The sequence below is a fragment of the Phalacrocorax aristotelis genome, chromosome 3 (genome assembly GCF_949628215.1).
Source record: "Phalacrocorax aristotelis chromosome 3, bGulAri2.1, whole genome shotgun sequence".
Classification (NCBI taxonomy): Eukaryota; Metazoa; Chordata; class Aves; order Suliformes; family Phalacrocoracidae; genus Phalacrocorax; species Phalacrocorax aristotelis.
This window is the reverse complement of record NC_134278.1, coordinates 78,858,884-78,886,593: the sequence shown is the minus strand read 5'-3', so window position 1 is coordinate 78,886,593 and position 27,710 is coordinate 78,858,884. Positions and strand designations below refer to the sequence as shown.

The following is a 27,710-nucleotide window of genomic DNA, read 5'->3' as shown; positions in this document are numbered from 1 at the left end:
AACAATCAAAGTCTACATTAAGGATTACTATATAACCCCAAATTAGTGGGTTTACTCCTGCCTTTCTGGGTAGGAGACAGCTGCCGTACTCTGCAAATTGCACTGCTGGTCTTTCGTTCTTTGCTTTTACTCAGCCACAGCATTAAGTCTTCTGAGGATGTCAAAGTGCTTCCCAAGGAAAGGTAGTGTTGTTGTTATCAGACGGGGTGAACCAAAACACAGGTGATATGTGGTACACAGCCGGCAGCTGCACCTATACCACAGAATTTTGTTTCTGCTCTCAGCTCCCAGAAGACTGTACCACTCTGCAGTGAAAACCAGGCATGAACTAGAACTGCAGAGACAAACCCCTTGTAAATCCAGCAGAGCAACAAGGAAAGGTGAAAGAGCACTGACTGCTGGTGTGCTTCCCAGACATTGCAAATACCCAAGTTGACACAGCCTATCTTGCGGCACAAGGCTCACAGGCATCTGTGCTGCATGACAAAACCTGCCGGCACACTCCACAAACAGGCAGAAAACTTCTGACGTGCAGAGTCTCGCCAAACGCTTTCACTCTGGCGTCTACAGAAACTAGCCCAGACAGTGCTGTGACTTCTAAACACTTAAGGGAAGATCAGCTTTAATCTTTTCGAAGATGAGCTGTGAAAGAGCAGGAGGTCAAAGAAAATTAAATGGCAAAATTTATCACATCTTCTCAGGATATTCTGCTGTCACTCTGATTTTCATTCACTCAACATTTTTTTTAACACATTCAGATACATGAATGTGAGAAACAGATGAAAAAAGCAACACTCCAGGATTAACCTGTGACAGTGTATCTGACTACTAACAACAAAAAATCAGCTGTGTTTTCTCTCGTCGGTGACCTGGAGGAAAGGTTTATCATTGCTGACCTGTTGTTCGGAACATTATCTGCCGCCTCCTCCAGCACCACTGACCCTGCTCACTGCCTTGCCTGTGAGTCAGAGGCAGGAAGAGCGAGGGGCAGGAGGCCACGTTTACCATAACGCTTCAGCATGGAGTGACCGATGAGGAAAGCGGCTGCCCTGGGGAAGGAGCGCACTGCAGAAACACTCTTCCTTTCCTTGAGTTATGGACGGATGGGAAACCGTCCCTGAGGTGGCAGGCAGGAAGACCGAAGGATCATTGCGAGGTGAAATGGAGACTGGTTCAAATCTGTTTTCAAGAAATTCTCAGCCTCAAGGTCAGCGCTAACGAAAAAGCAAAGGGTGAGGCATTCTCTTGGCTCCTTTCCACCCTGCAGGGCAGCGGCGCTCTACCACACAGTCCCTCCAGCCCAGCGTAGGTATCAGTAGGCGCTTTGTAATCATGCTAATGCAAATTCTAAGTGTCATTATGGCTGTCTTCTCAGAAAACAACCATTCAATTATCATCAAGGCTAATGTCCTCTCAAAAAGGATTGGAGAAATTTGTAACATTTGGGTATTTTAAGTTCTGTCTTTGAACCTACAGTTGAGACATCAATGCTTTAGTGGCTGGGCAGAAACAATGGAGAGGAAAGGCAATTCAGGCAGCCAGACACTAGAGCTTTTATGTTTTCCTTCTTCTTTCAAATGATATAGGGAAAAAAACAGATCCTAGAGAACACAACCACATTGACACAGAGGCTAGAAGAGCTCCAAGAGCCAGGGGGACTTTTGTACCACACATGTTACAGAGGAAGGAAGAAGGCTGCTGCTAGTAACAGCAGAATTTTTGCTAATCTGTCATGTTTTTACTACCAAGGAAGGAGCAATTTAAGCCAAGTTCATGGTTAGCTTACGCAATGCAGGAAACTAAACCTCATCTAGGCAACCAAGCAGTAAACATCATTTGCCCACTTTATGATTGTCATTTTGTTTCTTGTACAAAATCTCAGCTGTAGCCAATTCCATTCAGATATACTGCAGCAACTTCCAGTCTCCTGTAGCTGAATAAGACGTACAGCTAATGTACTGACTCTTGAATTTAAAAGCACAGCTTTATCATAGACAGCTCTCTTTGCAGGCTTCAGATAAGGAAAGCTAGTTTTTAATGCATGTCACAGGCACGGTTCTTTAATATTTGTCATTACTGCGTGAAATAACCTGAAAATTACTTGATTAATTCCTCATGCTAGGAACAAGATTATTCCTAACTTTAAAATCTGGCCTTCAGTGTAAACAGTCCATGTAAGTCACTAGAAAATCTGGAAAGCATTTCTTTTTTTAAATGTTATAGTACTTAATAATTTTAAAACACATGCAAACTATCAAATAAATAACACATTAAAAATGATCCAGTTTAATCCTGCTCCCCTCGTACTCCTAACCTCCTATACATACTTCTGACTAATGTTTTGCAGAAACCACTTGAAATCTCCTGCACCAGGCCACATACATATATACAGCTGTAGAGAAGATTCTTAATGAGTTCAGTGCTAATCCCACCAGATTCCACAATTACTTTATACCACAGCAGAAAATCTTCACTGCTTTTGGCAATTTCCCTGTCTTTAGCTTAGATGACACAACGAAATTCAGTTCATGAGGGAAAAAAAAAAAACAGATTAATATTTGCAAGACTTTGGGCGGGGATTTTTTTGAATTGTTTACTCCACACTAAATATTACTGGATGACTTGACTGCAAAATGCTGAGTACTCCAGTACTCATAAAATATGGGGTAAGAATGCTCTCTGCAGGATGCAGCTTTTAGTGATAAAAGTGAAAGAGCGTAATTTACCTCTTGACAGTCCTGAAGAAACTTTTGAAGATCCCTGTTATCTTTCAGTCTCATCAGAAGTTCACTGGCTGCTTCACGGTTCTTTCTATGTCTAGATAACAAAAAACAAACAAACAAACAAAAAAAACCCAGCAGAGAAAAAACAATTGAAACAGGCATTTCATGCAAAACTGTCATTTGTTCATTTCTGTAGCCTCTCTGGGCTACACGTATGGAATAAGTATGCTGCCTTTCAAATGAAGGACATTTTTGAAGCTCTGATATGCATGTGTTTAATGTGCTTACTTAAGTTCAGCATCTACTTGTTTTTGTGACCAGTTAAATACACTGGGAAAATTTTGAAGCCAGCAGGGTTTCACAAGCGTTATGTACAGAATTTGGCCCACTAATTTCAAGACCACATGAAAGTTCAGACCGTTTGCCAAAAAACATAAGAAAACTATCTGCAAAATTGCAACAATAAGATTGCATGTTATATGGCTCTTGCAAAGTGCATACTTGCTGTAATCTCTTTATAGTATACCTTTGCTATAGCTCTACACCTCCTTCTCCCAAACAAAGCTGTAGTGGTTTATATAACCTTCCAAATGCGGTATTTAACAAACAACACATGCAACACACCTGTGTGTTTCTGCAAATAGAAGCCTTATGCACAATGGAAAATATTTTTCAGAGCACTTAAAAGCAGACAGAAGAAAAGAAAAGGTTAGCCTAGGAGGCCTATTTTTAATCCATAACTGTTTGTCCCTTGGAGGATGAGTCATGCTGGCAGGCCCAACCGCCTTGGTGGGTTCTTCAAATGGACATGGTGCCTGAGGAACTGATTTCCAAGGTATCTCTGACCATGTTTTTAAGTAATGCTTGATTTGGAGTAGTTATCCCTGTCCTTCAGTACTTTCATTATATATGAAGTGATATAGATGGGGGAGGCAGAGTAAAGAAGGTCAGTTATCTACTGCTCGTTGTATTATATTTGTTCATATTTCACTGTACAAGGTCTAAAAGTGAAATACTGCTGCCCTTTGTAATAACCTAAGATATATAGGGATAGGGAGTTGGAAATTATTTTAAAAGGTAGCAATTTATAAGATGATCTCAGCACATACTGGCAACAGCTAAACAAAGCCATGCTAGTGGAAATCTCCAGAAACTCATGATATTCTAAGACGACTATAAACTACACATTGATGACAACTACTGGATTAATATTAACACTTTTCCTGATCTACAAAATAAGTTACCAGAGCAAGCTCTCTGACATGAACTTAGTGACTTCAGAAACAGAAGGAATAGTTAGGGATACATTTTACATAAAAGCAAAAGGTCTGAAGGCAGAGAAATAGGAGAAAACCCTTTCCAGGACTACAAATTGCTTCTCTCTTGTCTCAGCAGCTTCCTCTGAATAACCAGGCAAGCAGCATCTATATAGCTGTAGGTCAAGAAAACTGATTTACAGATCAGATGGCAAGGAAGACATATGTAACCATCAAAGCAAGAGCTGGAGTCCAAGTCCAGGTAATCTTGAAGTTTTGACAGGTGTTATCTGAGAGAGCACAAAGGGAAGGACACATAAATTGTGCCTTCAGAAAAATCTCTATAACATAGCTAACATCATGGGGCTTGATTCTGCTCTTTCTTGGCTGGTTTTTATATGCCTGGGCAAATACAGTGCATTACTCAGGTTGCTAAAATGAAGGAAGGAATTGCTTGGATAATTTTATCATGATGATTTAATAGATTTAAGGCTAGATTACATTACAGACTCATGTATTCTGGAGAGGACACAAGTTCTGAAATTAAAAGGAGAATTTTCATGACACTTAATTTGAATAGAGTTAAGAGTAAGTAGAGAAGTTCTTATCTTCAGAAAACTTGAGTTTAAAAAACTAACAAAAGTAGCTCCCAGATTGTGTTGGAATTACTAACCTAAAGAACTTGGAAGGCAAACCATGCAGGGATATCAAACAGATGATGACCTAGCTTTATTTTTTTTGTCCTCAACGTAACAAGTACAATCTTTGGCGCTTAGTGCTATTTAACTGTAAAAGGTTGTTTGCTTGTCCAAGATGACCTGGAATGAGACTGAAAGATGAGTATTCTCTGAAGAAGAATGGGGCTGAACTAGAACAAGGTTTAAACAGGATACTTTTAGATGTGGTAGTAGTATTTTGAGGATGGACACCGATGGAACTGGCAGGAATTCCTGTATTTTTATCTTAGAATTGATGACAATTTTTATGGGAATAAAGGGCCTTAAGAAGTCATTTAGTCTGTTCTCCTGCCCCAGACTGGCTATATCTAAATATTATTAATTCCTTGTTCATGTTTCCCTAAATTCTTTAAAAGCTCCAGTGACAGAGATTTTAGAACTTTCTGTGTGTAACTGCCCCTACCACTAGAAAGCTTCTCCTACCCTGTACTACCAGTATGTCAGAAGGGCTTTAGGTAGAACAAACAGGCAGTCAGGCTGGAGAACAGAACCCTTCATACTACAATTTTTTCTCCAGATACTAGAAGAGCATGGTTAAGGAGGCTGCCTGGTCACCCTGCTTCCCTGGCTCCCTGTGCAGAGGCCCCAGCTTAGGCAGCCGGCCATGTCAGGGTGGTGGACAGGCTGCACTGCAGCTCTGCCAAAGGCTACAAGTACTCGGCCATCACTGGCGGGTGGAGAAAAGCACAAAGCTTACTGTTCAACTGCTGACTGCAGTCACGACTTAAAATCCTGCTCTTCTGAGAAGGGCACAGCAGAGAAGGACCAGCAGCTCAGACCCTGTCAAACTTAAGGTTGCCAATGACTGCTTCTTACTCATTTGCTAAAATAGTTTGTGGAAGAAGAACCCACGCTTGCACAAAAGAGTTTGCTCTGCAGGCTCTAACTTAGAATTAATCTGCCTGTTCACAAAAATAATCACATACATGACTTACACCATACAGTGTCTAGGCCTGCATTAAAAGGGGGCTTCCTGTGCATATACTGAAGAGGCAACCTCAGATCCAAATGTCCAAGCTAAGCCAGACCTACATGGTAGAAGAGGGGATAGGGAAGGTACCGTAGTGAGTTAAAACATGGGGGCATCTTCCTTCTGTGGCAGCATTATGAAGAATCTAAAACAGGAAAGTGAGATCTGTTCAGCACAAGGAGGTGTCTGACTCAAATTAATCCAAGAGCAGAGCACCAAAATTTGCCACAATGTTCCCACGCTGTCTCCCCAGAGGCCCCCCAAAAATGTTAACAATGCTGAAAACTGACAAAATCACTTGTGGTTTAACTGTAAGCCTGTGGGTTTCAAAGCCTGTGCAGGAATAATAAATCTTACATGTAGTGTGAATGCAACTGCCTGCTAAGAATACTGACATATATGCAAGGCAGTTTTAGCTTCTTTAGTTGTTCCAGCAAACAAGAGGCATTCTCCTTTCTGAACAGGCAAGAACAAAAAATACTTCTGTGCAGAAAGTTGCACAAATACAAAAGTTGATGAAAAACAGACCCATATCACAATCTGAGTCAGATCTGCCACTGTCTTTATACTACATCTCAGTTACAGAATCAGAGGCCATGTGTAGGCACGCACACTAGGGCAGTCCCCCGTACACTCTTCCAAGAGAAAAATGGAGAAGAAAATGCTTCCCCTCCAGCTGGTGGGAACAGCAGCAGAAGGCACCAAAGCAGGGACAGCTGCACTGGGGAGACCAGCTTCTTTCCTAGCTGGAAAAACTAGCTAGTGATAGTTTTATTCAAACTCATCTTCTCCTTCCCTCACCTGTTCTCCATGTCCTTATTCCCTTTTATTCTTCCCTGTGAATCGCACTAGAAGATTGTGCTGAAGGGTTTATCTCCTACTGCACAGCTCCACTCTGCTGCTGTGCTCTCCTCTCCTTCCTTAGCCTGGTGCCTACCATGCCTATTTAGATGGTAACCATTTCAGGGCAGGGTCTGTGTGGTGTACAAACAGTCGGGGATCTCCTCCGGAATAGCTTGAAAGCATGACTGTAAAAAACACTATTAACAATACTAAAAACTACAAAGAGCTCCATATGGGAAGTATGGAGCCACTGCACATATTTGTACTTGTTTGTTTTGGTCCTTTGTTATACATCCAGGTGGAGCCTGGTTGGAAGAGCAATTTTTTGTAAAATCAAAGAGGCTTCCTTCGCTCTCCACCACTCCCCACTACACCCAGCCCTAAGGCTTTGTTCTTGAGGCTTATCAGCCTTACAGACTCGGAGAGCAATCACACGGATTTCCTGAATAGCAGTGCACCGGATGGTTTTTGCAGTGGTCTGCATAAATAGCTTTGGAATTGAGGAAATGCATTGGAAAAAATACAGTCTCTAGGACTTGCCTGCCATTAAGAGTAGGAACTCCAGCACACGTCCCACAGCTAGGACAGCCCAGGTGGCCAGCTGGGGTGCCACGGGACAAAGGGGCGATAGAGGAGTAGCTGCACTGGAAACAGGCACCAGAGCACCACAGCCAGGGCAGCAGGAACCTCTCTGCAAAGCACACAGGACAGAGGCTGAAGCTGTCTCCCACCCCAGTCACCTCAGAAAGGGCTGCAAGAAGCAGCTGACTGCTTCCTACTATGTCCTTGGATGCTATCTTTTAACATTCCAAAAGTTACAGAAAGAAGACACCTGACCAGAAGGCCAGGATCAAGTCCTCCTGCTGGGAAAACTTACTGCAGGAGGACATTGAAAGTCAAAGAGGATGAATAAGGAAAAATAATTTCCTAGCATTCACCTTGACTGCTTGCATATAATCTCCTCTTCCTGGTCTTTGTAGATTCTCTTTGGGATCTAAAGAGAGTCAAGCCGGTTAGAGAGGGAATGAAAACGTGATGTATCCTTGGGGTTAGGTTGCCAGAGGGCTCAGCGGCCCTGAGGAAGGCCTGGGAACAGGAATATCCGCTTTCTTGAAGCTGTGAGCCACAGCTAAAGTGGGTGTATACACAGTGGGATGTGTTTGCCAAAACAGAAAAGGCACAACATTTTCTGAACTACTTCAGTTCAATTTCTCCTTGGAGATAAAGGCATCTGGATGGCTCTGAGCTTACTGGCGGTGGGAGGATGCAAGTCTGATAAAAGGGTCATCAGTAACATTTGACATAAAAGTTGGGCATAAGCTTACTGCCATATTCTGACACTTGTGATTGAAAACCACCTTGAAAGACTCCACTATTATTCAAACCAAAAGCAGAAAGAACATGAATCATAGCCATCAAAACTGATCATTTGGTTTTCAAAGAAAAAGAATCTCTTAACATTCTATAGCATCCATGCCACAGCTAAAGACACAAAGCAAAAGACTGGTTCTAGGATGAAAGACACATTTGTACCAATGCTTCCTAATCTGATTTCAGAAGGGCCAGACAAGTTGGAATAGGCGATCAAAGCCAAGTGGGTGGGGTAGATACGATGCCAATTATACTCTTGAAGAGCCACATTCTTTCCTCAGAGGAAGGACAGGAATATATTAATTATAATTAAATCAGCTAGGAGGTAGCAGAGGAAACTAAGACTTGTGGAAAAAGGTATAGCAATCTGCTACAGCTCCCACTATAATACAAAGTCTGTTAGTACTCCAAGAGTTATACAGCAACACTCATATAGCCAAGTTCTGGGTAGTGAGCTCATAACCTATTAAATCTCTAGAAAATGGAAGAGGTAATATTTAATTAAGATTAGCCCAGCACATTTTTGAAACATTACAGTTCCTATTTTTCCACATGACAAAAAAACCAGACTGCAACAGACATTTTCTAACACGTTACTTTGCCTTTGGATTCTGGTAGAAGGTCATCTCTCGGAGAATGGCATTAAAGTATGAACAGCTACATTCTGCCACCATTCTGATCTTACCTGTCATCAATAGAGTCCACTTTCTCCTGGATTTTATCAGAGTTAATGTTCCCATCACTAACTAGCCTCCTGCCAGTCTCTACAACTGCATTGATCTTTTCTTCATTGGCATCCATCGTGGTCATGAAATCCTCCTGTTTTTTAATAGCAGCTTCTGCTCCTTCCAAGGTAGTGGGCATTTCCGTGTGTGCCAAAACATACTCCTGTGATTAAAGCATAAGTCAGAGAGATAAAAGTATTACACTCTGGCTACGCTGTCTGCTCCAACAACATATTCACCACGTGTGAAAGGAAATGTCTCCCAAGAACAGTTCGAAGTAAAACATAAAAAGCAAATTACAGTTTAAAAAAGGGTAATTTATCAGTTTGTAGCTCTCCTGCCAAATGATCTTATTTGTTAAGGGCTTGCAGTATATGGTGCCAACCTGTAGAAATGAAATAAGCTATGCCTTGACCACTTGCCTGGTTATTAAGAAATGCTTCTGCTTGCTTGGTATCTCTGAGAAACAGCTGGTAGGCGTGAGACTGGGAAAGGAGATTTTGCCTGTTCTCCCACATTTTGTGAAGCTCATTCCATCCAGTGTCCAAAGCTTGGAGGCGCTGGCGTAAGAACATGTACTGAGCATCAGTCTGCCCTTGTGTCACCATCTCACCCATGTCCCTCATTTTCTGATAATCTTCCTCATAATTGTTGATCTCATTCTTAATATTCTCATGTTGAGTGAGCAGCTTCTCAGCCTCTGTCAGTGTGTTTGGCATATCTTCGGATGCAATTGCAGTCTGCGTTCTGGAGAGCCAAGACTGGAAGTCATCCAGATCTCTCAGGAACTGCTGCAGTTTGCTTGCCTCTCCAAGAGACTCTTCCCGGTTCTTGAGGGTGGTCTTCATTTCTTCCCATACATCGTTGATTTCTGCGAGCCGTGAAAGGATAGCCTGTGCCTGGTCGGGATGCTCTGACTCCAACTTTTCTGCCTCTTTTTGCAGGTCGCTTAGCTTGGCTTCAATGGCTACCAGGTCACGTTCCATGCCTGTCAGCTTCCTCTGCAGGGCCATCACTCCAGCTAGATCATTACCCAGATCTTGTGTGGATTCGATCACTTTGGTCTTTTCCCTGATCCAGGATTTGGTTTCGTTACACTCAAGATGGTAGTTCTGGATACTCAGAGCAGAGAGCAGAGCATCCTTCTTCCTATCTACCAGTTCTCTGAACTGGCTCCATCTGAAATTTGTGAGAAGAGAAAAGCAGAGAAATTGAGATTTGTATATAGCAAGGGAAAAGGATATGACAACATGGCTGAGACAGCAGTTACTCAAATTAGCTTGGTAATCCATGTAATAACCTAACTATTCATGTTTTTTTCAGTCCTTCCCAGATCATCAATAATTTTAGCAAAACAGCCATTAACCAAGCTATAGCATATATTAGAATATGGCAAGAATAAGCAATACTGAGTCTTTAAAAAGATAACTTTTCCTCAAGTGAAAAATTGCTAGTTACATCAAATTTTCACACTAACTGTAGTTATTTTGGATATTCCATTTATTTTGAAGCAAAAAAATGTGTGAGCTTTCACAAAATTATATTGGTTCCTTTTTTATCATAACAGTCATTACAGTAAATTTCCAGCTCTCAAATCAAGGTGCTGATACACTCAGGACCTGATTGAAGTCAATAGCAAAACTTCATCTGTTAATCAAATATTTGAACAACACAGCTCTTTTTCATTTTGAAGCCGTAAAGGCCTACCTTGAAGACACTTCAGAGAACGTTATATCTTAAAAAACATGTATAAGAACCACAAATGACCCCACTGTACTTTTTGCAGCCAGTGTCATGTGCATGAGCGTGAGGCCTTCACTTACCTTGTGTTGAGTTTATCTTGCTGTGCTTTGATCTCCTTCTCACTTGGATGGCCACTGTGCATTAGCTGTCTTGCAATTTGATTCACTACTGCAACACGGGATGCCTGATTGTTCATTTCTGGTTCTAAGCTTTCAAATCTGGAGCAGGAAAAAAAAAAAGATCACACAGGTATTAGAGGATCTGAGCCACAGGCAAGCTGAGAAAGGTACCTGGTGTAAAAAAACTTCCACCCAGTACTCCCCAAACCTCCTGGTAAAGGCATTCTCACCTGTGCTGGATCACTTCCAGGTCCTCCAGCTTCTCTGGAATCTGCATATTATTCAGCCACTTCTCCTTTTCGTCAATCCAAAGCTCACAAGCATCTGCCTCACTGAACATCTTATAAAGAGCAAGGGTATCCTGCAAGGCCTGTTTACGCAGCCGAGTCAGCTCAGCAACCTCTTTGTATCTTTCCTCTATTCCAGACAACCTGCCTTGCACATCCGGAGATCCAGCGTGTTCCTGTGGTAGAGCCTTTGCTTGTTCGTGAAGCGAGTCAATGGTTGGCCGGTAGCTTGCAATCTCTTCAGCCACATCTTTGTGTTTTTTGACCAAGGACTGAGTGGAATATTCATCGTGGCCAACATCATTGCTGGAGACAATTTTGAGGATGTCCAACATCCATGCATCAATATCATCAGCATCAGCCTGGAACTGGTGAAGGAGAGAGGCTTCCTCCAGACGCTTCTTCCTAATGGCAGATAACTGTTCCAAGTTAGCCCACTGCTCCCGGATATCCTTAATTCTTTCTCTGATTTTCTCAGACCCAAAATGCTCCTCCGCAATCATGTCTTCACCTTCTTTTATTGCCTGCTGAAAGTGGCCACTACGACCACTCATTTCATCTTCAAATGCCTTATGTTTACTCAAGAGACGGACAACACTGGTTAGGTCCTTCCCGTAGTCATCAGATGACAGGATCTGTTCTTTCTCCCTGATCCAACCCTCTTCTTCAGCCATTTCCCAGAAGAATTTCCAGAGGCGTCGGGACTCCTCCAAGCGGGCCCGACGCTCAGCTGCGAGCTGGCAAAGCTCTTGGTAACAGAACTCCATGTGAGCGACACGGTCCCTGATCACCTGCGGGTCACAGGGCTTGTAACCTGTTCAGATAGAGAATGCGCATTACGACTTAGACTGATTCATTTTCATTTCCACAGCTGGGGCACACACAGAGTTCTTAATTTCTGTTTGTTCCATCTACAAAATCTACGTAAAAGAATTCACAGTTAGTGTCCTGAAAGTGAGTGTGAACTACTCAAGCTCCGCAATACAATAACACAGATCAGAAAATGCTGTTCTTTGCATAAAGGCAAAAAAAAAAAAACCAAGCCAAAAGGAAAGACATTCATGACTGTTTTCAGTGAAACAAAATTCACTACTCCAGATTTATACCAGCTTCACACACACAACTGCACATAACGAACATCATTTACTCTAGTTGATGACACTGGTTTAGTGGAATCGCTTTTATTTAGCATAAACTGTGACAATAATTTGTATCGTTTGCATTAGAAACCCAGAACGGGGAATTAACGGTGGCTACTACAAAGTTACAGCAGCTGCCGGTTAGGAGCGTGACATCCCACGCAAAACACAATCCCACAATGAATTCTTGGGCAGGTACCTGGACAAATTAATCATTGACACAGTGAGTAAAGGAGGAACAAATGAAGCTGGATTCTCTTATTCTGGTGCCGAATTTAACCTAATGTGCCTTGCAGAACTAATGAGGCTTATAGATAACCTCATGTGTAATTAAGACAAAGAAGGACGTGTTGGCTGCTAGTTACCTTCTCCATCGGTGGCGAACTTCTGAGCAGATGCATTGACCCCTCTCACTCTCTCAGCCTGAATAGCAATGTCAGCTTCCACAAGAGCATGTTTCTGCAACAGGTCTTCGACTCCTAACAGATGTTTGCCATAGTCTTGAGACAGCAGAAGCACCTGGTCAAAATGTAAAGGACAAGTAAAACAGTCTGAAGGCCATAAGCTGTCTGTTTCTTAATGACTCCAGGCATTACACTGTTCTCTTTTGTTACACTGATTTAAGTCCAGATAAACTCCAGGCCCATAAGGAGAGCTATTTCAAATGTATAGAGACACGGCTGATATGAATTTGAGCCAATATTTTTAAAATCACTGGCAACCATGAAGAACTTGACTGCTCTTTAATGGAGTTTTAAGTCTAGGATGGTGAAGAGCTAAGTCAGCAGAGTGGGACCAATGAGAAGCATTCAGTCCAGGTGCTGCAAGCTGCCACTGAGCTACACACATCTATCTATACTCCAACAGCTCCCAAGTTCTGCTGGCTGACAGACAAGAACAAAGTCATGGTCCTCTCCCTTCCCAGGTCCCAGGAGAACAGACAGAAAGAAGTTCATGCTTTTTAAAGCACAGAGGTAGAGAGGTGACTTGTTCCCCATGTAAACTGTGATGAAGAGAGATTATTTAATTCCCTTCCACCAAAATAGTCATCCTTACCCATCACTGTGACCAATGGCTCTGGGCTTTATAAGAGAGGCACGAAGCTGAAAAGTAGCTTTTTTTACAGGAATGAACTTGTTCTTTTTCCTTACTTGTTTTTAATCTTTATTTTCAAAAAATGGTCATCAGCTATAAGGAATTTGTTCACTGCTCAATGTCTACCTTCTGCATTTGTCTATTAAACCAGAGGGGCAAAATGAATCTTAAAAATTCACAAAAAAGGACATCTACACCTCTCCAGAATATTGGGTCTACATTCAAAAATGGCTAACATCTACCTTCATCTCATCCATCCAGTCCATAATGTACAGCATTTCCTGGAAAATCTTTTGCAGACCAAGATTCATCTCGAGCCGCTGTCTCCGTGCCCTGAGCAGCTCCAGGAGGTATTCCCATAGGCGTATAACATTGTCCTTTCTTGCAGTAATGCGTTTGATATCATGGTAGTTTTCAGTCTCAAGCTCCTTCGCAACCGCAACCACGGCCTGGACTCGTTCCTCATATGCTGCAATGTCTGTTTCAATGGCCTCATGCTTTTTGGTTGCGGCCTCTACTGCTGGCAGGTCGAAGCCAAAGTTATCCTGTAAAGACACAGACACTTCTTCAGTGCTGGCTGCTTAGGAGAAAAGCCCTACTGTTCATAACATGATTTCTGATTGTGCAGAATACACTTGTTAGCAAATTTGGGATCTCAAAATGCTCTGAAAAGTCTTCTTTAATAAAATCAGAGACACATCTGATAACCAGAGAATGACTGATAAAAATCAGATATATCATTTACTGCCTTTGGGGGTAGAATCATGCTGGCCATCAGGATTACGCTTAGGGTTTGGATTTTTTAAAAAGTCATCTCTAATACTAAAAAACAAAAATTATTTTCTGGGCTAATTCCACTGAATTGACCAAACTATTCAGATAAAGAAAATCTTGACTGTGGGTAGATATTTCCACCTCAATATCTCCTGAGTATGGACCGACAGATTCAGGGAAAGGATATCCCAAATGGGTTAAAGATAGGACATACAGTACCTACACATATACACTAAATACACATTTGCATACACATAAACAAATATAAATATACATATATTCTGTAAAATATGAAGCACAGGGGAGGAAATGTTCTCTTTGCAAGGACTGTATCCGATAATTACTCATGGGAATCATTTTAGTCACACAGACAATTCCTGAAAGCAGCACCTGAGAAACGAGACGTTGATTTTCACTCAGCCAAGTTTCTCTCATAGCTGCCTTGCGATCAAATCTGCGTGCAAGTTGTTCCAGTTTCTCCTGTCTGATGAGCTCATTTCGCAGTGCCAGTTCTCTTTCATGTTCAGCTTTTTCCAGTCTTTCCCAGGCCTGAAGACGTGGAGAAAAAACATGCGTCTTCTGAACACACATTCTTATAGGATTATGATAAACCATTTTTGCATGACATCGGGACTGAACTCAGAACAGCCAAGTTTCACAAAACTGGCTTATATATCTATATGCCAGTAAACCTGGTTTGCGTTGGCTGGCCTTACACCTTGTCTGCTAATACGGTCTGCATGACCAAGTTTTTTTCTCAATTCATTCGTTCATTTTCTCAGAAAGGGATATAAGACTTGTTTATCTCGGACGCATTTTCTTGCGTTCGTTTGATTTTTGCCTCCCACGAAGTCTAAGCAAACCACCTGGCTTGAATGTGTAGGAGAGTATTTGTTTAAAAAAACCAAAAACTAAAACAAAACAAAAACCATACAAACAAAAAACCAACCCAAACTGAGCACTACTCCCAAATAAACATATTCCATCTTCCTCCTTTAGGAAATGAGAATGAGAGATTCACGCCCTCTAACCTCAAAAAATCAACATACAACTGTTGCTCTTTATTACATCCACTTTGGAAAAGAAAACAACTGCAGAATTCAGTTAGTTTTGGTGCATACGAGTCCTTTTTCCCCCCAAAGCCAGAAGTTATTCACATGCATGACATTAATATTACAAAAATAAAAAGTCTCTGAAGCATATTGAAAGCCAGCTAATCACCTTTTGGATCTTCTTACAAACAACAAAAATATCCACATTTAGACACAAACTACCCAAGATTCTTCTAAATCCTAACAGATGTGAAACTGCCCCAAACCCAAGTATTTTAGGCATTCACAGGCACAGCAGCTAATGCAAACAGCAGAGCCGTGCAGTTTACTGCTCTCTAGGATGCAGACTGAGGCCACCGACACCCACAACAGCTGCTCTGGGAATGCCAAGCATGATCAAACACAAATGAGGAAAGCTCACAGTTTTGTTTGTTATCCTTGAGAGAGCTTGTCACAGCTCTGCCGCTGTTCTGCCAGCTGCACTAGCATAAAAAATAGCTGAATAAACCCTGACAGGGAACCCGCAAGATCGGTGATGGTGCTTCCTTCACTCTCCCACACTGTGGGCAGCAGGGCAAATGGGGAGGGCTGCACGACCTAGAAATTGTTGCTATTTTCTATTGATTGACTCTAATAGCCAGGAACCCAGAGGAACAAGGTGGGGCTACTAGATCCATAACCAGCCGCACAGAATGATGGAGCATTTCTCCAGTGCAGAAGATCTTAGAGATGCTGAGGTTACCCAGGGACTTGGTTCAGGTTAGTGAGTCTGAGCTAGAAGAAAAGGTCTCCCCACCTCTCCCATTCCTTATGGTGCCCCACATCAAGGCTGGAGATAGCAAATGTGTTTCTTCCCAGTATACTGAGAGAAAGAGTGTGAAAGAAAACAACAAAATCCTGAGCTGCACAGGAGGAGCTGCCTCAGTTTACCTTGTTAATGTCAGAGATGAGTTTGCCTTCCCTTGGCATGTATACTTTCTGATTGTTGGCTCTCATTTTGCTTTGGATGGTAAAAAGCAGCACTTCTAGGTTTCCTTTTTCTGTAAATCTGAACAAAATTTTGCAAAAGAAATGAGTTACAACAAAGCTTTCATTGCTACTATGGTATTATAAAGCAATTCCTTAAAATATTGACATTAAGAATAGAGCATTCAGATAAACACCATCTTGTGTGAAAGCTGGAAGCAATTGAAATAGCCCACACATCCCCTGGAACCAGTTGGGTCAAACAGCAAAAGAAACTTCAAAGAAGTCAGTTGTCTGTGTGTTTAGATTTAAACCCCCTTGGGTGACACAAGACTGCATTTTTTTATTCAACTAAATGCATTGCCCTAGTTTATCAACTCAAGAAATGGAAGTTTTATTTAAAGCCCACTGCAATCAATAAACTATCCCCACTGTTTTCTCCAAGTTGTATGCCTGGGAAATAAAACTGCATAGGTACCAGGGAATAGACTGCAATTTGAGAAGATGTCTAGATACTCAGTAATGCTTCGGATTGTGATTATTATCCATTAGAACTTACACTAGACAAAAATAATAAACAGACCTGATATCATAATGCTAAAAGAAACTTTCCAGAAATAAGCCACACAGTTTTGCCTATATCAGTTTTAGTAAGCACAGCTATGTTTTGCAAAACCAGACACACTTTCTCTTGAGTTGGGATAAGCAGTACGATTCTTTTAATAGCAGCGTATTGGTATTATACACTGCTAGCAAGCACGACTGGTGATACTAATATACTAACACGGAGTGCTGTTACCACTCATAAGGCAGGCATCTCAGTGAAGTGACAGCTTCTACGACTCTGAGATCCTGCAGGCAACACACTTGTTTGGTTGTTGTTATTATCTGTACATTGAATAAGCATAAAACAAACACGCCCCAAGTAATAATGTGTGCCAATTATAAATATGATATCTGGGTTTGTTCAGGAAAATAAATTCTTAAGCCAAGGTTAAAATTACTTGGATGTGTTTGTTTTTTGGTTTTTTTTTGTGTGTGTGTTTTTTTGTTTTTTTTTTAATCCATGATTGACTAAACAAAACAAGACCACTGTTGTTTTAAGCTAAGATTAAAATTACTTGGGTGGTTTCTCTACTGTGCGATAAGTGTTGAATGCCTGTAGCTGCTGTTGCACGCCAACTAGTGAGTTGGCAAATTTGCGATTGTTGAGGATGATAATGGTTTGCTCAATCCACTCAAGAAGGTCGGATGCCAGGGATTCGTATTTTTCAATCATTTTCTCCGTTTCAATGGCATTGTCAAGCACCTGCAACAAGCAACACAATATAACATGAATAACAAGGGTAGCGCTCTTCAGTCATTTAAATCCAACAAACTACATAAAAGAAACCATTCAGAGACTTGACTTATGAATCAGACCACTCACTCCTGAGCACCACAGGGGCTGGGATCTCTGAGGAATGAGGGCTTTGCATTTTTCAGCAGTGAATTCCCATTATCCCGTGGCAATAGAGGGGCAGAGCCACCGCGGCTCACAAAAGGATTCACGTTCAGTCTGCCAGCTGTAAAGATGGGGGCAACGTGGCCAAAGGGCAGAGAATGACTACACATTTTTTAAAGGAGGGACTTTTCTGGACTCCAGAAGAGACTGAGGACCCAGAGGGTGAGGAGCAGCTAGTTAATGAGAAAGGAAAAGCAGCAATGATACAAAATTACAAGTAAAAATAAAACACCAGCCAAATGTTTTCTAATACAAGGCAGCTGGAAATTTACTACTCCTCACAGTCATATGGGAATATTTAACATTCAAAACATGTTCAAAAGAAAAACTAAAAACTACCATACAGTGGACTTGCAAAATCTAACACCTAGGAGGGAGGGGAAAAAAAAGTCAGGAAGATTTCAACCGCTTTGTAACAATTTACAGTTTGAACTTGCAAACCTTTCCAATACGTTTTCCTTCAACAGCTAAAGCTTTCATCTTGGAGAAGTAGTGGTAATATGTCACCACATAGGTGATGATTGACTTTTCATCAGGATGATCAACACTGATATCTGCAAACCAAACAAGAGTTGTCTTAGCATACTGAGGGTGTATGGGTTAAAACAACAAAGCTAATAATGCAACAAGGACACATTTAAGAGGCAGAGATATGGGTTCAGTGGCAGTTCAGCTCGTAAAATTTGTGTCCTAATCAGAAATAAATTTAGCAGCTTTCAACTGGTTCTGGATTACTTGCTGTTGTACAGTTTTTAACTCTGTCGCTAAGAAGTGCTCCTTTATCTCTGTTTTAGTGCGGACAGTGGTTAACGCACGTGTCTGTGGGCTAGGGGCCCTTGGGTCTTAGAGTCAGGCTCCGGGTTTGCCACAGCTTGTGCACGGCCGAGTAACTTCTCCAGTGTCTGTCAGAGTTGACAGAACTACTGTTAATTGAGAACTTCGATACTATATCAGTATTTGGAGAGAGGAATTCAAACCTAATTGTACATCTGTCCAGAGATACAGATGGAAAACAAATTATTTCTTTTCCTGCAGCAATTCTGAGGCACTGGGAAAAAAGCAAGAAGAAACTCGCCCAACACATAGCCTCTATTTGCCCTTGTTGTCCTAGCATCGTGAGCATGCCTTCCAATATGGATGAGCTTGCACACTTGCATGAAAGCACAGTCTAAAACTCACTGACAGTCCGCAAAAGAAGCTGCTAACTATTTGCTGAAATCCACATCATTCATCTTCCAGCTCACAGAAAGTGTTTCTCAGAGCAGATCAGAAGGATGCCTCTAACTGGAATGATTTTATGTATACATGGCAAGTCCCGTGATCTTCTCAGATGGGGGAAAATAAACACAGGATTAAGGGGTCTTGTGCTACTGCTGCTCAGTCCTCCGCAGGAGACATCTTGCATTCTCTCCTTCCCTCTCTGGCTGTATCACCAGATGAGTCAGCAGCGTCCAGCTTCTCTTTAACACAAAAAGCTATCACTAAAAGCTGTGCCTTGCAACAAGGAAGGCTGGGAGAAAAGAGCCCACAAAGAGCGTGAAGTGCTGAAACTGCAGGAATTCTTACCCTCGGGGTCCAGGAGCTTAGTAAGACCAAGGTGTTGCTCTGCAAGGTTAAAAGCATTCTGCAGATTGTAGTGTGCATTTGATTTCTTCAGCTTGTCAAAATCAATCAGATCAGGCCTAGACAGGATGGAAAATTCTTTAGATTTCCCACAGAACAGTGCAGCCACCCTCAAATGAACAAATGAACTAAAATCTGCAATCCTCAGGAAACCTGGCCCCTTGTGCTGCCTAGGTTTTGCTTGCCCAGTAGCCCTGTGCATTTCAACAGCACTATTAAAGGAATGAAGCAATGCCTACACATGCCATGGCAGAGCCTAGCCCATGGCAGAAAACAGAGGATAGTTTACCAGAGATAAAGGTGACCTGGAAAAGAAAGGAACAAAGTTGTGGTCATGCAGCCTCTCCTCATGCCCATTTAAGTGCGCGAGCTGCCCCAGTAGCTTCACCCGAGCATGGAAACAAGCAACATGCCCAGTGACGTCCAAGTCTAGCGCCAGATTTTGCCATCCCTGCGCAGGGATTTCTCTCCCCTCCAGGCTGCTGTTGTGTGTCCCCCTCCCGCCCCCAAAATCTAGGTGACCAGACCCAATCACCAGTTACTCAGTAAGGTACAAAAACCTTTCTTTCAATCTGGTCAGTCACAAACCAAAACAATCACATGTATAATTTATTCTATTGAAACCAAACGCAACCTGTTTTCACTTGTGATGTGAGAAGCTGTTGCCCAGATGAGCTCACAGTGACTGTGCGAGCCATAAAGCTCTAACACAAGCCAAGTTGCTGTAAAACTCTCAGCAATTCTTCAACTTTCTCCTCTCCACGGATTTTAAAGTCAAACTGCAAGGTAACTGCAAAACTCAGTGCACACTGCAACAGTCCAAGCTTTCAAAATCCACAAAGACATTTACCCACACATACCTGTGCTTATGAATTAGTGCATTGAAAGCCATCCCGTCCCTCCAGCTTGTTGTGAAGTTGTGAATGTTGACATTGGGGTAACTGACAGAACAAAAAAACAGAGAGAGCAATCAATACAGCATCCCTGCTGCAGCTCTGCACACTGTGTCACTAAAATCTAGTTGCTGGAGTGACACATTTATCGTAAACCTAAGGGTGGGATATTACCATCCTACGATGGACAATCTATCATCGTAACTGCTTTCTAATCAGAGACTGACACTAGAGGTAAGTGCACCTCAGTTACTCCTGTAAACCCTGCAGAACTGATATGCAGTCCAGAGAAAGGCTCTAAATGAACTTCCAGGTAATCACTTGAAGCTACGATTTTGTAACTTGCTGCCTGACCTGCAGCCTGGGAGGTTTCAAACCCCTGCAAGTCTAAGACCTGTTCTTGATTTAGCTGCTGGCAAAGAATTATTTTCAGGTACTCAAAATATCAAGTTCAAGTGAAGAACAGGAACAGCTGGAGGAACAGAGTGGAGTAAAACCTGATGGCTGCAGGTGCCACAGGAGCAGTGATACATTAAGTTTTCCTTGAAATTGTCTGCTCTCCCAGGGCATCTTCAAGGCCTGACCCTAGTCACTGTCACATACGACAGCCATCTCTGTGCCCCATGGGTATACAGATACAAAATTAATTTGTTTGGTGATCTGGGTATTTTGCAAGTCTCCAAAAATTTCAGGCTGCTCTCAAACCACTTCCATAAGAGCTCTTGGAAAGAGAAGATGAAGTACCATTAGAATAACGCTGAAGTGCCCCAAGTCATCACAGGGACATCCAAGTTTCATGGGGGAAACATACTGAATTTCTACAAATGGATATTTAATTACGCAAGAAGCTCAGTATCAGAGAGACAATTTGGAAATATTTCCATATATATGGCAAGAGGAAAAAGTTGGTAGCAAACATCTGAAGCATCGTTATTTCTTCAGAATAGGGTGAAAAAGAGTCAGCATATTACTATATATTCATGGGTTGTCAGATTGGCATGTTTATCACACAGCATTAATATAATACATTAGAATTTTCTGACTTGTAAACATCAATTCACTTCTCTTGTTTGCCCATTTAAGACTATTTCATGAAATATCAAATCAAAATGCTGTAAGAGCTTTAGATATAATCACTTAATCCGCACTCACCCAGCTGTCTTCATCTGGCACCACAACAGCAAAGCATCTTTAGCAGATTTCTTCTCCTTGTTATCCTCAGTTTCAACACTGATATCTTGGATCTAAAATTAACACAAAAATTTTAAATATTTCTCTGAGAAAACATATTGTTTGCTTTTTTTGAAAAGATGAAAGGAATTATGTCAGAATTCAAGTAACACAGGAAATCTACATTGACAGGCAGGGTGAAAGTAGGTGAATGCTTTTCCTCAATTAAGAGCATCCCTGTCAGAAGAAAGCTTCATCTGCCCTTATTTTACTGGAGGATTACACTTTGTTTAGCCCATTGACAAAACAGTTTAAACTTCATGAGAAAATTTATTTCCAGCTATCAAGACAAACCCTGCCCTACACAGGATTTATGGTTTCACCCTGTGAGGTGTCTCCTGCCAGATGCTGAGCACACCCAGCTCAGTGGAGCCCAGGGGGTGCAGCAAGTAAGGCTCCCCCTGAGGGGACCCACAGGCAAAAGCTAACCAGGAGTTTCATACGAGAAAATGGTTTTGGAACTTCAAGTTTGGAGGAAATAGTGTTTGTCCTTAGCAGCGTCACAACCATAGAGTTGAGATTCTAGACTATTATCCGATTTTTAAAAGGATGAAAAAGATAAAGGGGTAAAAAGGAAAACACTTTTTATTTCATACGGACAAATACATCTGATTTTATGGATATATTCACTGCTTTTTTTAAAAAGAGTATTGTAGCTTCAGCCAAGTTCCACTGCTAATACTGAAAGTTAGGCAGACACTTTCACATCAGGAAAACACTGAGCAACACCAAAATTAAGAGTATGTTAAGTTTAGTAAATATTTATTATACAAATTTATTATCCTTTCTGCAAAAGGACTTTCCAGCCTTTTTGAACAGAGGGCAAAGACCAACATGCAACTTGCTGGAAAACAAGAACTCTCAGCCTTTGGCTGGGACACTAAAACAATTCCTGTGGGCGCCCTTAACTCACTTCAGTGCAGTCAGCCATGTTAATCACCAGAAAGCTGAAGAGCAGCTGAGGGTAGCATTTCATCCTAGATCTACAAGACTGTATAAATCTATGACTGGAGCTTCATATTTATTAATAATTTAAAAATAAAACCCTATCACTCTCCACACAGGAAACTCCCATTGGCTGCCACTACAGATCAGCAGCAGCACGAAGACTAATTTATCCTCTCCCCACAGCTCCGGAGCACGTCCTGCCAGATGCTAAGCACTTCTCACCCCCATCAACTCAGAGAGTCTGGGAGCACTCCACTCTGAAAAAGCACAGTGAAGTATATTACGAACAAGTATGGAACACTCACACATGAATGTATCTATTTATGTATATGTCTTTACCTGGAATCTCAGGATAATAGTCCAAATAAGGCCAAGTGTCAGCCTGTGATTCCCATCCACAATATCATGAGATCCCATGTTTTCTAGGTGCACTCTTTGCTCTTTCAGGAACTGGAGGGCTTTATCAACATTCTCCAGGCAATGGATGCGCATCCTTCCCTTAGTTGGTTTAGGCTAAAAGGTAAAAGGGAGAAGAAAAACATGTATTACTGTAGGCAGAAGGGGGGGAAAAAAAGTACTTGTTAACTCCTCAGTCCAGGCAGGTGAGTCACCATGTTGTCCACTCCCATCCAGCAATGCTGTACGCATTTATTCTTCAAATTCAGTAGACGAAACCCCTCCTTGCACCTTACAGCGCATTTTCACAAGGCTAATAGTAGCACGTGTCAAACCCGTGGTGGAAACGCCAACGTCCTACACCTGAGCCGCACGCACTAGGAACCAATTTAATCTGCTTTTCAAAGTATTTTGCCTGCTTACTTCCTTCATTTTCTTCTGCCTAGTATACTAATTCACTAGCTAGAAGATAAACTATTTTGTTAGGTTCATGCCACACCTGTTACATTTTCCCAGAATGCTTTTTTTTTCTCCAGTACAACTTCTTCCACACTTAAAAAAAAAAAGATTCTGGAAAGATAAAAATATGAAACAAACTGGTAACTGACATACGCAGGCAACAGAGGGAATTACTAATAAGCACTCCAGCGAGTATCTGTAAGTACAGATACATGCTCTCCAAAAAGGAAGCTTGGATTTGGACTGTAAGCTACTCAATAAAACTCCTTGAGAAAGAAATGCTGTTGCTTTTTTTTTTTTTTTGGTCTGTTGGATAAATAGTAAGAAAATAACAGAGGAGATTTATTCCAAACAATTTCTTCAGAGGAAAAGAAAATAAAAACAATACCAAAAAAATTAGCCACACCAACGTAACACAACCTTCTGAAGGCCGAGCACAAATGAAAAAAGCCACGAACATAACAGCATATAGAGGTCTGCCATAAAACTGAATAAAATTAAAGCAACTTTGTTCTGCAGATAAGGATTACAGCCGAATAGCCTGTTCAGTGTTCACTGAGATGTCACCAAAGGTACTCAGCTAAACTACTAATTGACATAATTTCCTTGTTTTCTGCAGTGAACGTAATTAACTGGCCGTGGAAATATCTCAGGCAAAATCCTTGCCTCAGACTGCATTCAAGGGGAAGAGTTTCAGCCGGAGCCATATTACAGTCCCTAGAAACAGCAGCCTATATAACAGTGTGTCATAAAGATGAAACACTCGCTAGAAAGATGCCCTTCAGGACACATCAAGCCCCGAGGTCATTAGTTTCACTTCAGCTTTCAGTTAGCACGGTTCTCCTCCAGAGGCCAGGTAATGATGCAGAGAAAGTCAACCCATAAGTCCCAGCAAGGGCAAAAATTTCCAGGAACCTGCCACTGCTTTGCGGTGTAAAAGTCCCTCCGAAGAGGCACAAATTGCACGTACACCCTATGCACATACACCCCAAATGCTGCCGATACAGGGTGAAGAGCCATAGCATAAGCAGGAGCAAGTTTTGGACACCTCAGCACAAGAAGGACACTGAGATGCTGGAGCATGTCCAAAGAAGGGCAATGAAGCTGGTGAAGGGTCTGGAAAACAAGTCTTATGAGGAGAGGTTGAGGGAACTGGGGTTGTTTAGTCTGGAGAAGAGGAGGCTGAGGGGAGACCACCTCGCTCTCTACAACTACCTGCAAGGAGGCTGCAGTGAGGTGGGTGTTGGTCTCTTCTCCCAGGTCACTAGCAATAGAACGAGAGGAAACGGCTCCAAGCTGCATCAGGGGAGGTTTAGGTTGGATATTAGGAAAAATTTCTTTACTGAAGGAGTGGTCAGGCATTGGAACAGGCTGCCCAGAGAGGTGGTGGATTCACCATCCCTGGAGGTATTCAAAAGACGTGTAGACATGGCACTTCAGGGCATGGTTTAGGAGGCATGGGGGTGTTGGGTTGACAGTTGGATTTGACAGTCCTAGAGGTCTTTTCCAAATGTAATGATTCTATGATTGTAAGAGTGAGGTGACACAACTGGCTGAAACCAACAGAGATCCCTTGCCATCAGCAGGGAGTATCTGGGATCCATCCTTTTAGTGGCACCATCAGTCACCCAGGAGCGTGGTACGCTGGAGCACAGGTTTAATTTAATCTTGCAAAATACAGGCAGGAGTGCTGTTCCCAGGGCGGGAGAGGGAGCGCCCAGCTGCAGGGGAAGGCAGAGGCGAGACTGCACCCAGCAGCTGCCTGGCCCACAACTGGCTCCAGCCCACTGCCACACCTGAGTACCCGAGATCAGTTCATTCAAGGTGTGCTCAGTTTTATCCTGATGTTCCTGTGGCCATTTCTAAGCATCAATGGCAGACCTGACTCTGTCGCCCTGCCTTAACGTGGCCCTTCTCACTTACCTAAGCAGTAACTGCACTGCCTCCAAAGCCTCAAGTCATTGGGCAGAAAATGGTTTTAAAAGCTCTTTTTCTGCTCTCAGAAGCTCAAAACACCAAGGTGACCAAGTTAATACCATTCACATTAGATGTTTTATTTAGTTCCTGAGGCCTCCTGAGCCCACCCACACCCTGTATGACAACATAGTCTCCGATTAAGAATCCGGGAAATATAACCTTCAGTGCTGGTAGGGTTTTTTTCTGCCACAAACACAATGCCACACAGTAAACCTGAACAGGGCACTGCTCCCTATAGAGCAGGAGAAGGCTGACATATTTTCCTAGTGCACCAGTACTGGGGTGCACTTTCTGGCTCAGAAATTCCTTATCGGGGCTGTAACAACTTATTAGCAGTGTCATCTAGGGCTGCTCGAACTATGGCTTATTCATAGTCTGAGAAGGCACTCCAAATTTCTGTATGGATGAGAACAGTGCCACCTGGCCAACAAAAATGGCGAGCACCCCGAGAAGACAGAAGGAGCAATTTTTCTGCCCCTCCGCACTGGCAGGCCATACAGTTTAACCTACTGCTCTGCAACAAAAAGAGGAAGAGGCGTCTGAGTCCGGTTTGTACAAGGTGTGGCTGCGCTTGCCACACTCTCTTGCACAGCCTCAAGATGAGACTCAGTGAGACATGACTTTCACCGGGCTAACACAGATCCAGAAATTAACCAGAGGGAAGGAAAGCATGCTGAATGCTTTATTGTATTTACCTAAACTCAGAGTCTTCCCACTCACATTATCAGGAAAACGTTTTACATCAAAAATCCTCCCTTTTCCAACAGAAAACATGACAGAACTCACTACAGAGAAACTGCTTAAACAGTTTGACCTTTGAGCATCCAGGAATTGTACGGAATTTACTAATCTTTTATATAGTTATGGAAGAAACTGAGCTAAATGCTTAATTTTATGCTGAAAACAATTCTCAGCTTTATTTTTCTGTTTGGGAGAACTGATTAACTGTGTGAAAACAAAATTACAACTGTCTTTTCATACTGTCTGAATTCTTTTTCTCTTTGCTCAGTGAGACTATTGCATGCTATCATTTTCTCTCCAAATCCTGTGCTGTACACAGAGGACCTTATGTAGTAAGGCCTGGACTAAACACTAGGATTAAGAATCAAGCTGAACAAAGACGTAGATGTTGCCCTTATTGGATGCTCTCATTTTGAGTTTCTCCAACACACCTTCAAGGACGCTGGGTTTTCATCATCAAAAAATCACAACAGCTTTTGAAAAATGCAGGATTTGTGCAAATGAGGCTGGAGGTCTTTCTGAGGGCAAAGAACAGTCCCACTTCCCTGACTAGTATCCTAAATACCAGACTCTGTTCCACAGGCGTACAGCTCCAGCTCCAGAATCTGAATCCCAGTTTTAAAAGTGAGAAAACAACTCCTGTTTGTTTCATTGCTTCAGTAAACACACCATATTAAAATAATCATCTAGGCTAGTTTCTGCATTTATTGCTTTCTTACCATTTGATGTTTCTTGTCTTGATTTTAAGGTTTCTGCATAAGATACTGCCTTTAGATTTCTGCTTAGGTGTCATGGGGATGTCAGAACTTAACCAATACCAGCTAAAATAAATTCCAAAAAGGCTGGAGAATGTCAGCAAGTGGATGCTACGTGCCAATCCTCCTGTAATATTTTTGGTGTGTGTAATTGTCTCAAGGTTTAGTGCATTGCGTTATCTGTATTTTTGTTTGCAGAGGAAGGTGTAGTGGAATGTACTGTTCAAACAGAGACTGCTGTCCTCCATCCTGAGATAACGAAGCTACAAAAAGAATTTGCGGTGGCGCTGGCAGCTGCCAATGCGATACACAAACGATGATGCAAGTGCATATCCAGCATTCTCACCGGGTGGCTCCTGCACCCTCCTCACCCAAGCAGCTGCGTAAGCTCTGTTTGCATTTTTCAAAACCTGGAGTGAAAAATGTAAATGAATCACGCAGCAAGAGTCACACAACTGGTCTGAGCTTCACCACTGCTATTTGACACTGAAAGTCAAATCTTGGCAGGCAGGTACGAAGATTTAAACAGAGGTCTGAATTTAAACAGTTGCTGTCTGAATCCTCCAGTGTTGGTCTCAGTTATTTCTGTATGAATAACATCTGCTGCCTACAGTGCAAACGTCAAACCCAATACCTCGAAATGAGTGATTTGGCATAGAGAGAAACATGTTTTCAGCAAACTGTACCTGACAAACAGAGATTAGTTACCTCCATCCACACGATGCCTATATCCACACAGGGTACTCCTATGCACATCAGAGCTTCCTTATCCTCACAGATCCATTTCGAAAGCTCCCTCTCTTGCCTTACTGTATAGGCACTACCCTGTGGGCCATATGTTCAACTCATTAACCAGAGTCTGAAGCCACAGAGTTTCCATTAATAGGAGTGCTTGATGACAAGCGATTACACAGTCGCATCCTCATCTAGCCTTAGGTCTTAGCTAAAGACCCGTATTTCTTTGAAAAGATTGTTTTAAATTAGGTAGCTAAGAGCACAGCCATCATTTAAGGAACTGAAGGAAAAACTGATACCCAGCTATTTCCTGACACCCAGTTTTCCTGTCATGCAGAGCATTTTTCACTACAGGGACTTTCTTACTCACCACTCCCTTGTGCTTCTATCAAGGGACTCTCTCAGCACACCCAAATAAAGAATTTGCCCATTTATTTGAATTCATTTTAGATATCCCCCTGACCAAAGAAAATCCAAGCCTTACCCACCCTAGTAAAATTAAGTACACCTAGGAGCATTCCTGAGCAGCGGGGTACGATTAGCACCATGGCCAAAACCACTGCAATGCTTTCCAGGGTGGACGTGGCCCTCTCCAACCAACTGACCTCCACAATCCCCCAGCACACTCCAGGCAAGGGAGAAGGGATAT

At 42.2% G+C, this 27,710-nt stretch overlaps 1 protein-coding gene across 4 annotated transcripts in view; it reads right to left on the bottom strand.

Annotated features, from left to right (window-relative positions):
* SPTBN1 (spectrin beta, non-erythrocytic 1) overlaps positions 1 to 27,710 on the bottom strand; it is a 137,737-nt gene that overhangs the window by 26,738 nt on the left and 83,289 nt on the right. For all 4 annotated transcript variants that reach the window (XM_075088103.1, XM_075088102.1, XM_075088101.1 and 1 more), the window contains 15 exons: positions 22,338 to 22,511; positions 20,973 to 21,064; positions 19,788 to 19,868; positions 18,871 to 18,986; positions 17,746 to 17,858; positions 16,922 to 17,109; positions 15,765 to 15,882; positions 14,173 to 14,331; positions 13,251 to 13,553; positions 12,279 to 12,432; positions 10,718 to 11,588; positions 10,449 to 10,586; positions 9,048 to 9,804; positions 8,586 to 8,788; positions 2,727 to 2,817 (listed from right to left, as the gene is read on the bottom strand). In XM_075088103.1, the coding sequence (XP_074944204.1) occupies positions 2,727 to 2,817; positions 8,586 to 8,788; positions 9,048 to 9,804; positions 10,449 to 10,586; positions 10,718 to 11,588; positions 12,279 to 12,432; positions 13,251 to 13,553; positions 14,173 to 14,331; positions 15,765 to 15,882; positions 16,922 to 17,109; positions 17,746 to 17,858; positions 18,871 to 18,986; positions 19,788 to 19,868; positions 20,973 to 21,064; positions 22,338 to 22,511 (3,558 nt within the window). The remainder of the gene's footprint in view (positions 1 to 2,726; positions 2,818 to 8,585; positions 8,789 to 9,047; positions 9,805 to 10,448; positions 10,587 to 10,717; positions 11,589 to 12,278; positions 12,433 to 13,250; positions 13,554 to 14,172; positions 14,332 to 15,764; positions 15,883 to 16,921; positions 17,110 to 17,745; positions 17,859 to 18,870; positions 18,987 to 19,787; positions 19,869 to 20,972; positions 21,065 to 22,337; positions 22,512 to 27,710) is intronic.